This window comes from Protopterus annectens, chromosome 8.part0 (assembly GCF_019279795.1).
Source record: "Protopterus annectens isolate FY-2018-M chromosome 8.part0, PAN1.0, whole genome shotgun sequence".
Taxonomy (NCBI): Eukaryota; Metazoa; Chordata; order Ceratodontiformes; family Protopteridae; genus Protopterus; species Protopterus annectens.
In genome coordinates this window covers 1772840251-1772857042 of record NC_056741.1, presented here as the reverse complement: position 1 = coordinate 1772857042, position 16792 = coordinate 1772840251, and the positions used below count along the sequence as shown (strand labels likewise).

At 41.3% G+C, this 16792-nt stretch overlaps 1 protein-coding gene across 1 annotated transcript in view; it reads right to left on the bottom strand.

Moving 5' to 3' along the window:
- Window positions 1-608: 608 nt before the first annotated feature.
- The window catches only part of LOC122809630 (cytochrome P450 2D26-like), an 844591-nt gene continuing 828407 nt past the window's right edge, over window positions 609-16792 (bottom strand). The window contains exon 9 of the mRNA XM_044081265.1: window positions 609-2642. Coding sequence (XP_043937200.1) covers window positions 2464-2642 — 179 coding nt within the window. The 3' untranslated portion in view covers window positions 609-2463. The remainder of the gene's footprint in view (window positions 2643-16792) is intronic.

Below are 16792 nucleotides of genomic sequence, written 5' to 3'. Positions count from 1 at the left end.
TACATGCAGGGAAAATGATTTCAGGATTTCTCATTGCAAGAGGTCTTGCAAGAATGTTCATCCTCTTTACATTTCGCATTAGTAATAGAGTTACTGTGACTTTTTACAAGATTCTTACCCCTTTCTAGGCACATGGATGTACAGCCTATTCCATCATATGTTTTATTAAATGAATGGTAGCTTATTTTTTCAGTAATTTATTTTTATACTCTCTTAAAATTTGTGGTTTATGGATCTGACTTGCAAATGGGTGTGGATTGTCTTAAATAGGTTATTTGAGATTGTTGTCCATCATCATAGCTAGGGATTATTTAAGAGCTTAAATTACAGTGAAACGTAATGAGTTACAGATGTGACTTTTGATTCAAAAACTTTGTTAACTACTCATTAATGTAGGTTAAGCTTTTGTTGAGAATTTATTTCAGGCACTGTATAATGTGCTTGTTTATCCAATTAAAGATTATATTTATATTCAATTGCACTTTTTATTGCAAAGCATATATAAGGCAATTGTGTGTGATAGTATGTGCAAATAACCAGCTCTGAGAACAAAAATATGTAAAAATACAAAAAGTTGTACAAAAAAGACACAAGCTGAGAAACCCTTGACAAGTAACTTTTATTACATGTGAATGACTATACATTAATTATTTGTTTTACATGCAGCTAAATAAGACCACTGGGACTCCTGTCAGTTACAATCATGTCATAACAATTAAAATAGAATTATAATAAGCATTGTATAGCAAAAAGCAAAACAATGCTCACAAAACAACATGCAAAATACAGTACACAGTCAAATTTAATTCATTCAGTTAAACTGTAGGCATCTTGCACAGCCTGTGAGCCAACCCTTCTAGTGATCACAACCTGAGTAGCCAAGGCTTATGTAACTTAACACAGTTAAAAAATACAATTTTTTTAAAATCCTGGCTAATGTTTTCCTTACACGGTCAGAACAATTTTGAATGTGGTTCAAACATCTTCTTCTTCAAGATGAAATTTGTTTTGTGTGTGGTGATTCACAAATGAAAGTTTCCTTTCTAGCAGCTAAACCAAACATCTTTAGCATTTCCTTAAATATTTGAGGCTCTGCATGATGAGAAAACTTGGCTCATATACTTCAGACATAACTGATGGTGGTGTTGCCCTTCCTAGGAAAGAATCCGGTATGTTTTTGACACTTGCTTCTCTGATAAGTTCTGTCATGAGTCAGTATATAGGAAAAGACCTTCTGTGACCCATCTTATTTTATTGACCATGTGATGATTAACCTACAGATGTCATGAAATGACAGAAGTCTCACACCATTCACTGGATCATACTTGGCCATTTTAAACCAAAGATTTATTCTGATCACATTAATTAATTTACTCAAGGACCACTAACATTAAAAATAACATGCATTTGCATTGTAGCTCTGATTCAATGAAAGGTAAAAATTAGAGAGGCACTAGGGCAGGATTTTATATAAAACAAACTCAGAATTTTCACATAAACATAGTATCTTGTAATGTGAAGCCAGATCTGCAGTTTAATATTGAAAGTGTCAGACTCAGATTATCAGGGGAAACAAAGGCCACCCACTGTTGTGCTCTCACTTTTTTGAGATGGAAGTATTACACCACATGCCTAGCTGTGGTCTGTGAATGATAATTGTCCGTACTTCATAACATGAAGACAGCTGTATGTAGCTAAAATAAATGTTACCTAAGTGACCATATAGTGAAAAACCTTCAGGACTGGTTAATTATTGTATAGTGTAGGAGTCATAAGATCTCATATAACTTTAGAATAATTCCTAGCAGTAAGCAAAAAAGGATTAAAGCTTTCCTGTAGCCCAAGGCACAGTGTTTGATTCCTTCCATCTCCATTAATCTACTATATAACTCCGAGCAAGTCCCTTAATCAGATAGTACTCCTGGGTAAATACTGAAAAGGGACAATTGTTCCTAGCAGGCTTACCCAGTTAACAAATGCATAAAACAAAATAATTAAATTATGCATACATCAAACTAAATGTAATTCCAAGAACAGGGAGAAAGAAGCAGGTTAGCTGTTTTGTGACTGGTAGTGACAGCTGAGGCAGCAAGCAAGGAAATGTGCTAATAAGTATGTATCAATAATTTTGTATGGGCGAGTAAGGAAGTAACACAAACCTATTAAACAAAATACTTTTAAAAGCCTCATTATTAGCTATGTAGTGATTACCTGTTGCAGGCTGCAGTCTCAGAATTTATTCACAAATTACAAGAAACGTATCAGCCATTCCCACAACTGGTTACTTAAGTATAATATTCCACAAAATGGATTAACTTTAAGGTTTATACAGCACATAATATTTAACAGATAATGTTAATTAAGATAATTAAAATAAATTTAACATTAAAAGCAAAGCAAACATTAATTCAGTATGAAGATTCTGTTTTGTTCAAGATTTATTCCTAGTTACGTTAAGCAATTTCATCTGCTTTTATAACCCACTTTATATGGAATAGGAAAATGGACTATGGCAAATGCGCGTGTAAGGTCTGGAACTGTGGACTTTTCAGGCCAAAAGAATTCAAAATGCTTCAGTAATGTTGAAATTATAATGAAGGTTTCCATATGAGAAAGATTTTCTGCAAGGCACATTCTCGGACCTTCATAACAAACAAGAATACAGTGAATTAAAATACGGCTCGTCTTTTCATTCAAAAAACATTAACAGCATTCTCTGGAGTGTGATAGATGTCTGTAACATTTCATGCAGTAATTCCTCTAATATAACAATATGATGACTAGCACGCCAAAAATCTTTAGAATCTGTACATTCAGGCTGACAGCTTACATAGTTACATCTCACCTTAGACGTTCAGGCTAATGGTTTAGCATCTGAATGTAAGGTACTTTTTGTCGCCTGCTGAACTCCAAGTTATTCAGACTCAGTGCATGCAACTCAGAATCTGAGTTTGTTTTTCATCTGATCACAAGGTAAGTGAAAAGAGACATCATGCAAATTTTTAAGTGCAGCAACAAGACATGAAGGAGTTTGCCCTCCCACCCTTGAAATGGAGTAGCCTGAGATATGATTATATAAACTAAGAGGTATTGGAAGTATAACACATTCACAGAGGTGTAGAGGCATTCCTTCACCATATAATACTTTGACAAGCTTTTTTGTTTGAGGTGTGGTTTTTGCTGTCTTGCAGTTAGGCCAGTCAACTCAGACTCATTGAGAACACAGCAGTAGGGGTAACTGTCTTTCTCCTCTGTCTCAGTAAACAATACCGAGAATGCATACAGCACAGACTACTGCAGATTAGATAACTTTTCTTGTGTCCTCTATTGTAGTATCCCCTGCTACAGAAAACATACTTCAGATTGCTGCAGATGGAACAGGCTGCCTGATTTCTCTCACTGACTCATGTTCATACTGCTTTCTACTTGCAGTATAGCAGCTTATACAATCTTCCCTAGTTCTTCTGTCTTACTTATTATGCTATCAGTTATTTATTTATTTCTTCATGGCTAATTTGCTCAACTGGGGCAAATTCATTTTCAATGTAGGCATGATGAGAAAAGATTGACATTAAAACACAGGAACAAAATTAACAACAGACAGCAATGTGCAAAATAACAAGGCATTACAACTACATACAATAGCAACAGACACCATAAGACAAATTCAGGGATGTAACAAGGTACTGTAAGCCTGGAAGCCATTATGCTGAACAGCAGAAAGACACTTAAGAAAAAAAAGCATTTGCTGGGTTTCACAAGCATAGTATTCCATATGATATAAATTTTATTGTCCAGAAATTACATTGGTTTGGTTTGATTTCACATTATAGATTGCATTTTAACTGCAGAGTGAGCCTGAAAAGGAAAGACAAAAGTCTTGTAAATACAATATCTCTTGCCAGAACATCTCTTTCTTTTTTCATATATAACTGTTGTTAACAATGATCAATGAGTGAAAACTTTGATTTCAAACTTAAAGGGGGAATTTAATAAAGCTTACATTTTTTTTATGTAGGCATCATGCTGCAATGCTTACACGGATGCAGACATAATAAGATTCAGTAAGAGCTGCTGAGTGACGTGCATGCAAGCGCAAATATGGAAAATTCCATGGAATGCAAATCGCCTCATAAGCAGGTGAATCTCATGCAAATGAGGCAGGTAGAGCTATCTAACAAGCAGAAAGGCATCTGTTCAGACCCTGAGTCAGTGTCCATAGTGAATGGGGAAAAGTTCGTGTACAAGGGTCTAGACAGACAAAAGGGGGTGTAAAACTGTAGAAATGTTGACATAAATCCCCTGAAAATGTAATAGTACATACACATATGAGCAAAATTATTAGTCTGTATATCAGAAATATTAAAGGGAATAAGTTAAATTAATAACTTTTTAATAATTTTGGCCTGTTTGCACTATGCGCCGCAGTGTACAAACATGCTTAACAGAAAAATAAAAAAACTGAAAAAAAAAAAAAATTATATTCTGTGACAGAAATGTATTATAGGACCTTGCATGGGGTCCCTACAATGGTGCATTGCTGCTGTTGCTAAGGTGATAGGACTATGAAGTGTGTAGTTTCAAGGCTGTCAGCATGGTTAAGTAAGCAAATGAGGTAGTGTTATTGAATAGCAGAAAAGATTAATTGTGTCTGCATATCCCCTTCTTGTAGGGTTTTACACCATGCTGATGTTTACACAGGATGTGGCTGACATCAGGGAGGTGTGTCCTCTCACGTTTAAGCTCTTTTAAGCTTAGGTGCGTGTGTTTGAGTGGCATGCCTCCTGGCTGAACGTGTTGTTAAAACCAGATGTATTCAATTACTTTGACTGTGCATAAGCTCTGCTGTGCAGCATGGCACTGTGCCTGGAGTTGTAGACTGAAATAGGGCCAAAAAATTATGTTAATTATATTGCAGGCAGGTATAATCCATCATAGTTAGCCAATCACACATTCTGCACCTACATCAGAGCTGTATAAAGTTTGCATACACCCTACATTCTAATTTTCAGCCAGTACTCTGGACCATTGGAGACTTGGGAATTTTTAACTGAGATAATCCTAGGGGCTGCTGCAGGTCTGCTACATCTGTATGTGCTAGATGCTGAAGTCAGTGTTGCAGGTGCTGTTGACAATAGGCCTAGGCAGAGAAGGAGAAGAGTGTTTAGGCCCAGGGTAACCTTTCAGGAGCTACATGAGCTGGAGGTTGCAGAGTGCTACAAGGTAGACAGGGGCATACTACAAGAACTCACTGAGCTCTGCCGTCCTCAACTCAGACCCACAGCCAACAGAGTGAAACCCATCCCAGTGGAAACAAAGATAGGTGTAGCCCTTAGGATACTAGCTACAGGTACTTTCCAAAGACCAACTCCGGACATGATGGAGGGCTCACATGCATCTGCATCCAGGATACTCCACCAGTTCCTGGATGCCATGCTGCCATTTGCCAATGAGCACATATCTTTTCCCCTTACCCCTGAGGTGAGGGACAGCAATCTGCAACACTTCTACCATGTAGTACACTACTCTGCAGTACTGAGTGCCATAGACTGCATTCATGCACACATCAAGGCACCACCCGGTGAAGAGGGTAGAATTGATGTCAACCGCAAAGGGGACCATTCCATCAACTGCCAGCTCTTGACCTGCAATGCCCAGGGGACTATCCTGAATTTGTGTGTTGGCAGCCTTGGCAGTTATCACAACTCCTATATCTGGTATGCATCACAGCTGTACCAGATGTTTGCTGGGGGAGGGGGCATCCCACGTGGCCACTTACTGGGGGATACTGGCTAAACCCTGGAACCGTGGATGGTGACACCCATCAGAAATGTACACACACCCATGGAAGAATACCATAATGAGGCACATGCACAAACTAGGATCATAGAGCATGTGTTTGGGCTTCTGAAGTCATGGTTCCAGTGCCTTGATATATCTGGTGGAGGCCTGCAGTACTGTCCAGCCACATGTGCATATATGCTCACAGTATGTGCCATGCTGCACAATCTGATCCTCCTGAAACAGCTGCCGCAGGATCAGCAAAGGGAAGGGATGCATAGCTCCTCCACCAGTGCCTAGGTCACTACAGCCACAGTCACAGGATGGCTCAGAGGAGGAACCCCCTTCTGCTGTCCCTATAGGCAGATATAGGCATGCTCAATATACACTGGCTTTGGTTAAGAGACAATTCATAGCCCATTCACTGAGAACCTAGGGACCTAAGGGCTGACACCTTACTCCTATTCACATACATATATTAAAATTGATGTCAGACAACCTGAACCTATCCATGTATTGCTCTGAGTTAATGCACAATGGTACCTCCTATACTGAACCAACAGATATTGCCAACATACCGGCCAACAGATACAGTGCCAGCTTTACCCCTCTCCCCCCCTAAAGGACTAAGCTCAATACCAGAAGAATGCCAATGAACATTACTGCAGCACAGTTTAAAGCTGCATTGTCTAAGGCCAAGAATACAGCTTCCATGGGACTCGACAATATCCCTGACTATGTTCTACATTAACTACAAAGTGAACTGGCACCATATCTGTGTGCTCTGTTCACTCATAGCCTCACCTCAGGCTTTGCCCTACCAAATGGTGCATTGCTACAGTCATCCCTCTCCATAAAGGAGGAGTGACCACAGACCCTGGAAATTATTGCCCCGTTAGCCTGATGAGTCTGATATGTAAGGCTATAGAGTGCATCATCATGGACTTAATTAACAAGGATAAGGGGAATCTCCAAACTCTAGATCCTATGCAATTTGGTTTTGTGAAAGGTAGATCATGCCTGCTCAACCTGGTTGACTTATTTGAGTCAGTCACCAGAGTGGTGGATAAAGGTAAGGCAGTTCATACAGCCTACCTTGATCTGGCCAAGGCCTTTGATACCTTTCCTCACTCAGGAATTATTGATAAACCCAGTAAACTAGGCATTAATCCCTATATCGTTAGGTGCACTGCAAATTGACTCACAGATGGAACCCACAGTGTGAAAGTAGCGGACTCCAAGTCAGACTGCCAACCAGTCATGAGCGGAGTCCCACAGGGATCAGTCCTGGGTCCTCTCCTGTTTGGCATCTACTTCTCAGAAGTCCAGGCCAACATGGAGGGACTCTGCCTGACCAAATTCACAGATGACTGCAAGCTAGGAGCCATTATTAACTACCCAAGTGATGCAGACATCCTACAGAAAGGCCTCACTGAGACCAATGACTGGTGTCAAAACCATGGCCTTAAGCTTAATGCCAAAAAATTAGTTGTCATCACCTTTGGGAAAAACTCAGTTCACACTAATTACCACACTGATGGGAGCCCACTGAACACTGAAGGTGTTATAAGAGATTTGGCAACACAGGTTGACAGCAACCTCTCCTTCGACCACCACATTGCCACTGTGGTCAGAAAGTCCTTCTATGTGGCACATCTCATTACCAAGAGGTTTGCATCCAGGAAGAAAGAGGTCATCATTTCTCTCTTCTCTTCCCTCATTATACCAATCATAGAGTACAATGCCCCATTTGGCATGTACCTCACTAGACACCTGCAACAGCTGGAGAGGCCACAAACGTACCTCATGAAGAGGATCTTAGGCCTTAAACACATGTCCTACATGGACAAACTCAAACAATTCCAGCTATTCTCTGTCTCATATCGTCTACTCAGAGACAATCTCTACTTGACTTACAAAGCCATGTCTGACCCAGCTCTGTTAGAAATGCTACATCTAAAGAAATCCCAATCCCTCCACACCACATGCTCCAGAGACCTCAACCTCATTACCACAATCAACAGAACATGCTGGAGGGACAGGTTCATAACCCAAAGACTACCCATGCTCTGGAATAGACTTCCCATACATGTCAGGCAGAGCACCTCACTAGCCCTCATCAAATGAAATCTTGATGAGTGGATGGGAAATAGAAAGTTCACCCCGGGAATCACTCCAGTGTCTCTACTTGATAGAGGTACTGGGAACTAACAATGGGCAGCACAATGCCAGGGCACTTCTATGGGCTAGGCTAGTAAAGGCCCCAGGACCATTAGCCTAGTAGACACCTATGAACCTATTGGCTATGTACTGCAACCCACACAACCTACTGCTTGCATCAGACAGAGGCAGCCCTGAACTACAGTTCTGTCAACTGCTGCATTCGCAAGGTAAGTCTCTAACCTATACAGTACTTGTAAGGATGAGTATGATATGGTATTATATGTATGTATTGTTACATGTATGCAGGTAACTACAGTGGGCTCTTTGGACAGAAGTAGCATCCACATGGGACTACAGAAACCCAGTCCACTATCATGTGTCCTGTAATAGTCACTAGGCCTCATGCATGGATTATTCACTACATCAGTCAAGAGGGATGTTAAACAGTGGGGTGACATGATATTTGGACTACTGTGTATCCCAGCAGAGCATGCAATGTTGTTCCCCCAGCACCAACACACCAGTGTTCCCATATAACTGTTGTAACCGTAACTCATCAGTGGTATATCAGCAGTCCAGGCAATCTCAGTGATGTAACATAGAAAGTGATCATACAATATGTCTCACTTAACGCAGGAGTAACATTGTACATATTTATGCTGTTGATTGTCTGGCAGCTTGTATGGCTCATTGGACTAGCAAAGTTAGCACTTGTGCTGGCATTGATGGTTCTAATCTGGAACTATCCACATCTTTTGTATGGGAGGTATTATTATTACTTTGTTTTTTGTACAGATTGTCAGTCTGTGTGTGGTGTAACATTATTAACCTCTGTCACATATTAATTACATTAGACAGCTGAAGAATGCTGTGGACAATTTGAGTGAAGTGCAGTACTGCAGAAACAGGGACAGATGTCATTGTCAGTAACACCCAAAATCCCGGACTGGAGTACAGGTAGGTGTGACCTGGAGTCAGTTTATAAGTATTGACAATCTCACTGGGCATGCTCATACACTTAATTAAACAGAGCGCAACTCTGTTGTCTCTTGCTCAAAATGACCTGTTATGTATAGATATGTTTATACATATATACACATGTATACATATCTGTTTATCTCTATCTCTCTCTCTCCCATAGATAGTATATCTATCTCTATGTATATACAAATAGAGATATACCTATGGTTTACCTTTACATAAGTGAATCACAGTGGTGCGATTGCTCATATGAATGAATCATAACCATGAAAGTCAGAACAGCGACAATTCCATATGTTCGAAAATGAGCAAATTGAAAAGCAGATTAGCTGATTTTCGAACATAAATATCGAAAGAAAAAAATGAAATGTAAAGAAGGAGGCCAAGCCTCCCTGCACCCCCATGTGGTGGGGCTGCACCTCCCAAACCCCCGCTACTTTAATATTCTAATTCCAAGATTGCACTAAGGTGGGGAAAGGGACCATTTTCCAATCCCCCCTATAGTGCAATCCGCCCCACAATGTCGATTGTGCAATGAGTGAATGTTACTGTGTATTCGCTCATTGCACATTCAAACGTTTTTCTGTTTGGTGTTTTCAAACTTTGCAAATGGACTTTCGGACAATTGCTGTTCGCCCATGTGCAATATGCACACATGAAGGGAAACCTATACCTATATATACCTACATATATATATATATATATATAAACATATATGTCAGGTCTCTCCTCATATAGCTATGTAACACATATATATATCGTACATACACACAACTACATTTCTATATACATCCTTTTTATATACATAAATATGTCTGTGGATGTCTGTATTGTCCTACATACCCTGATAATCGTAAGTAAAGCTGCACTATCATACATCTATAATGTTGCTCAAAGGATCCAAAGTAAGGGCTGAATAGTACATAATGCACTTCCCTACATACCTGTGCCTGCTGGATGTCACCACACATACAGCAACAGGTGAGCAGGTGGTGTAATGTATAATGTTGTTTACACACACATGAACAGGGCACATTGTTCCTGCCCACAGGCTTACCCATCCAAATGCAAACAGTCACATATGGCCAGATTGGTAACTGTAGCCACATAGCTAGGATAAATAACAGTTATCTGACTGCTAGACTACTTGATGCAGATAACAGTATGAAGCAATTTCACTCTGCAAGCCACAGATGCTGTTCAAAACAAGCCTAATTTATGTAATCCACAATTAGTTTGCCTGCAGTCATACCTAAAACAGACATCTGCTGTGGTGTGTGTGATAAGTTCTGTGATCTATGGTCTGTAAGACTAGTTAGCTAGGGGTTCTAATCTCATTGCAAACCACTTGGTGAGTGTGTGTCTGTATGTGTGCATGTGAACCCTTGCAAAGCAACTGAAAATGTTGCCTATCAAACTGCATGCTTGGTGCCAGAGCCATGGGCTCAAGCTCAATGCCAAGAAATGTATTGTTATCCCCTTTGGGAAAAAAACATGTATCCATGAATTACCATATAGGTGGCAGTACACTAAACACAGAAAGTGTGATAAGAGACTTAGGGACACAGGTGGTCAGTGGTCTCACCTTCGATAACCACATCGCCACAACAGTCAGGAAATCCTTCTATGTGGCACACCTCATCACGAAGGGCTTTTCATCCAGAAAAAAGGAGGTCATTGTCCCACTGTACTCATCCCTCATTAGACCCATTATAGAATACAACGCCCCATTTGGTATGTACCTCTCAAGACATCTGCAACAACTGGAAAGGCCTCAGAAATACCTCACTAAAAGAATCACAGGCCTAAAGCAGATGCCCTCGCTGACTGCCTTAAAAACTCCAGCTATACTCTGTCGCATATCGTCTACTCAGAGGCGATCTCTGCTTAACATACAAGGCCATGTCAAACCCAGAGCTGTTGGACATGCTACACTTAAAGAAATCCCAATCCCTCAGAGCTACACGCTCCAGGGATCTAAACCTTGTCATCACAATAAACAAAACATGCTGGAGGGATAGGTTCCTGACCCAGAGACTCCCCAGACTCTGGAATAGATTGCCCATACATGTCAAGCAGAGTGCCTCTTTGGACCTCTTCAAGAGGAACCTTGACGATTGGATGGGAGAAAGGAAATTCAACCCAGGGATCACGTCAGTCGCCCTGCTAGACAGGGGTCCAGGAAAGTAAATAATGTGGGAGGAAATAGCCAGGGAATTGTTATGGCTAGGCTTGTATAGGCCCTAGTGCTGATAGCCTAGTACCAACCTATGAACCTATGAACAGTTCTGCACTTTTTGGCCTTGTTAGTTGCTGCCAGCTTCCAAACTGCCCTCTTCTACAAGGTCTGCTGATGTCATCCACCTTAAGACTTCCAGCTGCCATTGTAATGTTAAATTGAAGCTGTGACATGTGCAATCTGTAGTGTATAAAACTAGTTAGGTAGGGGTTCAAATCTCACTCCAGGCCATTATGTGTGTACGTGTGTGCATGAGTGAGCATGTTTCCCCCTACATAACATCTGAGAATCCTTCATTGACTATGAAACTGCAATAGTTCTGCACTTTTTGGCCCTGTAAGTTGCTGCTATTTTCCAAACTGCTCTCTTCTACAAGGCGTGCTGATATCATCGAACTTAAGACTACCAGTTGCCATTGTAATCTCAAAGTTAAGCCATGGTGCATGCGATAAATACTGTGATTTATAGTGTGTAAGACTAGGTAGGTAGGGGCTCTAATCTCACTCCAGTTCACTTGGTGTGGGTGTGTGTATCTCCATATTACAAACTAATGATCACCTTAGCAACTAAGAAAAATATAGGGTTTTGCAGCATTTTGGTTGTAGCAGGTGATGCTGTCATCCAAATGCATGACCACAACTAGGCCTGCTGATGTCATCAAGCATAAGATGTCCTAAAGAGATGGTAATAGCAGACATGCGGTGTAGCATGTGTGTCATGTACTATGATCTGTAGTGTGTAGTATTAGATAGGTAAGTGTTCTAATCTACATGCATACAACATAATGTGTATGTGCTGTGCTGTGCCATGTTCTGTAAATAGTAATTAGAAGTGGTGCTATTCTCAATGTAGCCAGGTTTGTATGTAACTGTTAGAGCATTTCACATCAGCTTATGGAATCCATAGGATCTTTGAAATGTAGTAGCATAATGGTCCTACTGCCTTCACAAGCCTAGCCAAGTTTATACACTTATTTACATATTCAGCACATATTGCCCCTGTTCATGAGGCACACAGGCAGAAACCCTGTGGTGAAATGATGGTCATCCAGCCAAACATACAGATGGCATCTGATGAAGTCCACTGAGGTGTTCTGTTTGTCTTAGGCAGGAGTCTGTTTCAAAGGTGTGTTAAAGTGTGCTAGACAGATCCCTCCCACCAGCATGTATTACCAATGTCACATACCAGGTTAATGTCCTTAGAGTGAGTAATTCATGTACCATGCCACCTACAGATATGCAGCATTTCCATTCAAGCAGGGTCACACCACATTGCCCCATATGCAAGGCAGAAATCACCTCTGAGTAGTCTATATGCCATAGGCTGCAATGACCACTGATTTCAGATGAACCACATTGAACAGATACTGAAGATGTGAAATTCCCTTGTGAGGCACCATCGTGCTGTGTGCAATTGCCAGTTGTGTTTGGAAAGTTACATTACCAAATGGCCATTGCACTCAAATATTGGCATGCTGAGGGAAGAGTACATGGAGGTTATGAGTATGACAATTTCAGGTGACTATGCCCTTAGTTATGGCATACGATTCCTGTCTTACCACTGGGGAGACATGGTCATCTCAGGAACATTAGGTATAAACCTGTGTGGCCAGGCCTGTGTGTCCATGTCTATCACCCCTGAATATGTACATCACATGTTGTGACTGATGTGCTACTTACCAGGAACATAGGTGTTACCGATGGAAATGATACTGCATACATATTTGCATGGTGTTTACAGCCATTAGTATGTCAACAGGCATGTGTTCATCAATACCCCCTTGTAGGATATTGACATAACTCACAGAGTCCATGACTGCTCACAGTTTTCAGGCATCAGCCAACATTGTCAGCCACAGGCATTCACTATTCATTTGCATCATGGTTAAATGGATAACAAGCAGTACGGGACCCAGGCCTGAGCCCAGTTGAATACTGCTGCTTACAGATCAGCTATTGGAGGTGGATTTCCCTATTTTGCATATGTGTGAGATCACTGAGCCTCTTAGTGACCCCTTTAATGATATTACCATGGATGCCTAAGTGGGTGCTTTTGTTAATGATGCTTGAGTGGGGGATAGAGTAACACGGATTGGCTAAGTCCAGGAGCTGTATGCCCTGATGTCCCCACAAACAGGTCCTTGGTGACTGCCTTGGATGTCTCCACCATGTTTAACAACCATGATCTCCCTATCAGAAACTCAAACTGTGTACAGTCAACTGTTTGTACATCACATATGTGTTTGCTGATGAGCTCCATGATGATTTGCCCCACAGGGATACAGATATGGATACTCAGAAAATAGGTCTATAGTTCAGGTGGTTGGTTCATGCACCACCTTGTGCAAGGGGATAACAGTTGCTGTTGTTCAGTCAACAGTGATGCAGCCAGTTGTTACAATATGATTGCAAGGAGTTCCCAGTGGCATTAGTAATCCTTGTTGGAGCCCATGTAGGATGCAGCCTGGGAACTTAGAATGCCCAGTAGATTCTGTGAATCCCCCATAGAGAGGACAGTTATGACCTTCTCTGTAGATATGGAAGGTATGGGACATGTAGGAATGTCATTTGGCACATGTGGTGGAGACAGGGGAGTGAGGTTTACACAGAACCTGTGGGACAACAGGTTAGCTATGAGTACAGACCCATTATATGTGGCATCATTAAGTATGAGTTCAACAACAATCTGGGCCTGTCCTCTGAGGTTACACATGTATCTACACTGTGTTTTGGTTCTGCTTTGTGGGGGAGGCTACTTTTGTCACATACTGTTTCTACATGACATCACAACAACACTATGAGCTTGTTTCAGCTGAGGAAGTTGTGCCTCCATTTTAGGGGGCACCCTCACCCCAACTGTCACACAGCAATGTCCACCTCTTATTGTACAATCTGCTAATGGTAACTGTCCACCACACAGATTTTCTGTACCATGAGGAGCTCGTGTTCCTCCTGTCAAGCTCAGCTGAGTCAGTACAATTGTACTCCTGCTGACATAATGCATGGATGAAGAGCTCTGCATATTTGCCTGTTCCAACTGAGGGGCAAGCTGCAGTTACGCTATGTAAGCCATCCCATAGGAGGTAATACATTGCTTTGTTGAAGTATATATCTGTATTTTCTGCAAGAGGCAGTTAGGTTTGATAGTTTTAATGAGACTGATCTGTGGTCAGATCTCAACAAGGTGGACCTTACAGTGGGGTGCTGCAGTGGTCACAAATATTGGGAAACACGTGAAGCACTATGATGGCTCCCCTTGTGAGGATGGAATGCCACTGATCTAGGGCATTGTAGTTAAGGACGTGGACTAACCTTTGGGCAAATGAGATTCAGCATGACTAAACAAAACAGTTGGTGGTTACTTAATTCCTCCCCCAACCATGGTGTATTGATATATCTTGATAGATACAAGTATTGCCAAATAAGCACACTGGGTGTCTGGATTCATGGAGTTGTTCCTGTAGCTGGCAATGACTTGATTATGTGCACTTCCAGCAGTTTATAGCACCTGCAGTGTCTCCAGGAAGGCATAGTGTTTCATTTAATCTGGATTTGTAGCTATCCTTACTAAATATGGATACACCATCTGCATTACCTTGCCCACTGTCAGTTTGAGGTCTAAACACGTGGAAAGATGTGTAGTTTGGTATGGCTGTGGTGCTGGGGTTTAGTGTGGCCATTCCCAGCATGTAGAAGCATAACTGTGATGTATGAAGATGGTGTTTCACATTGTAAAGTTTTCTCTCCAGATAGTGCCTATAAGATGCACTGTGGGTTGTCAGCAGCCTTGGCCAGTACACAAAATCCCAGGGGTGAGAGATGACGACCATCTCTGGGAAAGCACTGACATCTGTTGAGCAAGTCATCCCAGGCAGACATGTAGGGGATTCCATTACAATGACACCACACATTAAGGCAATTATTGACGTCCACCATTTTCCACGTGTATTGAGCCATCATCCTGGGTAGGGTCAAATACAGCTGAAAGCTATGGGAATACCTGTGATACACATAGAGTGTCTAAGCTCAGTCATGTGTCTGCATACAGTCTGGTGAGTTTTGCCCCTAGTCATATACACCTGCAGGAAATATGATGTCATCATCATGTTATCTGATATTCCTTGAGTTGGGGAAATGTATGGTATGGTGTATCATGTCAATCCACAGACAGCTAACTGTGATATTTTCCATATGTAGCCTGGTGACATGGACATTAATGTGTCTCAAGATGTAATCACTTATGAATAATAGGTTTGCTGTTGTGTTTTGCCTCAGGAAATTTGACCGGTGAGACAGTGAAGCATGCACTATAATGTGTACTGTGTTCTCCAGAGGTAGGATTTTCTAAGGTCTGTTGTTTGGGAATGTGTATGGTAATGAACTGTACACATAGAGGTTTGTGTCATGTAGGTGTGAGTGGTGCATGAGATGAGCTGTGCATGTTGGTAAAATGCTCATTGCCATATGTACTGACTGCTGTGTGAGATACCATGGAATCAGGGTTTGAAGTATAGTCACATCTGTCACACGTTGTGTTTGTGTGGCATAGGAGTAGAGGGGTGAAGACACTTTCTCCATGTCATCAGCTGTCATTGATAGTGCCATTAGCAATACAGTCAAACTGGCATAAGGCTTCCTTCTATATTGATAAAAGTGTAAAAAATAAAGTGAAAACCACAGACCAAGACTTGTTTTTGAGTCAAAGAAACAAGTTTAAGTGTGAATTAATGTATTTAGCCAGTAGGGAATGTGTCCTGAGGCAGCTATAACACTATATTGTGCATTACTGGTGTGTTACAAAGATTGGATTTCAGCAGCTTGGATTGTGGTTTCTTGGACCTCTTTTCAATTTTATTAGCCTAAAACAGTGTGTTTGTAGGCACACCTTGCAGTGAAAATGTGGATGCCCGTGCATACAAAGAGGACTTGTTCAACTTTGCTGACATTATGTTGGCCTTGCAAGAATACAATGCCTGTCAAGCAACCAGACAGCAAACTGGTTGTTCTGTGGCATGATGTGGGAACACAGACATGTGTTCCAGATACATAACTGTACAATATGACATGCATAGGACATGTGGGAGGTGGACATATTTTGGCCAGTGGTGGCCAGCCCTCTGCAGTAGGCCTCACAGCTATGTCATGCAGATATCCACCATTAATCTGTTGAAGGGCAGGATGCATGAACTGTTGTGAAATTGTCACCTAAGATGGATCACAATCACTGTGCTGCTTGTTTCATCCAGCACAGACATCTTTGTCACTGGACATTGCACATTATATTGTGATACTGCAGCTTTGCTCCTAATCACCATCTGATAAGTTCCCTAGTGACATACCACCAACCCTGGTACAGAAGGCATAATACATGCAAAGGCCAACTGATTGCTCAGGTTGCTAATCAAGGAAACTACCTGGAGAAGGGTATGTGAAGCTTACAGAGCCTTTCATGATGTGGGACAACTATGTGGATGAACAAACAGGCTGTATTCTGCTTCTCATCATGTACTTCATAGTAACATTTTGCATGAAAAGACTAAAAAAGTATTGGAGTATGGTATCCCATAACAGAATCGTTGTGGTGAGACCAGCAGTAGTAGTAGTCAGGCACCAGCAATTCAGGGGACTC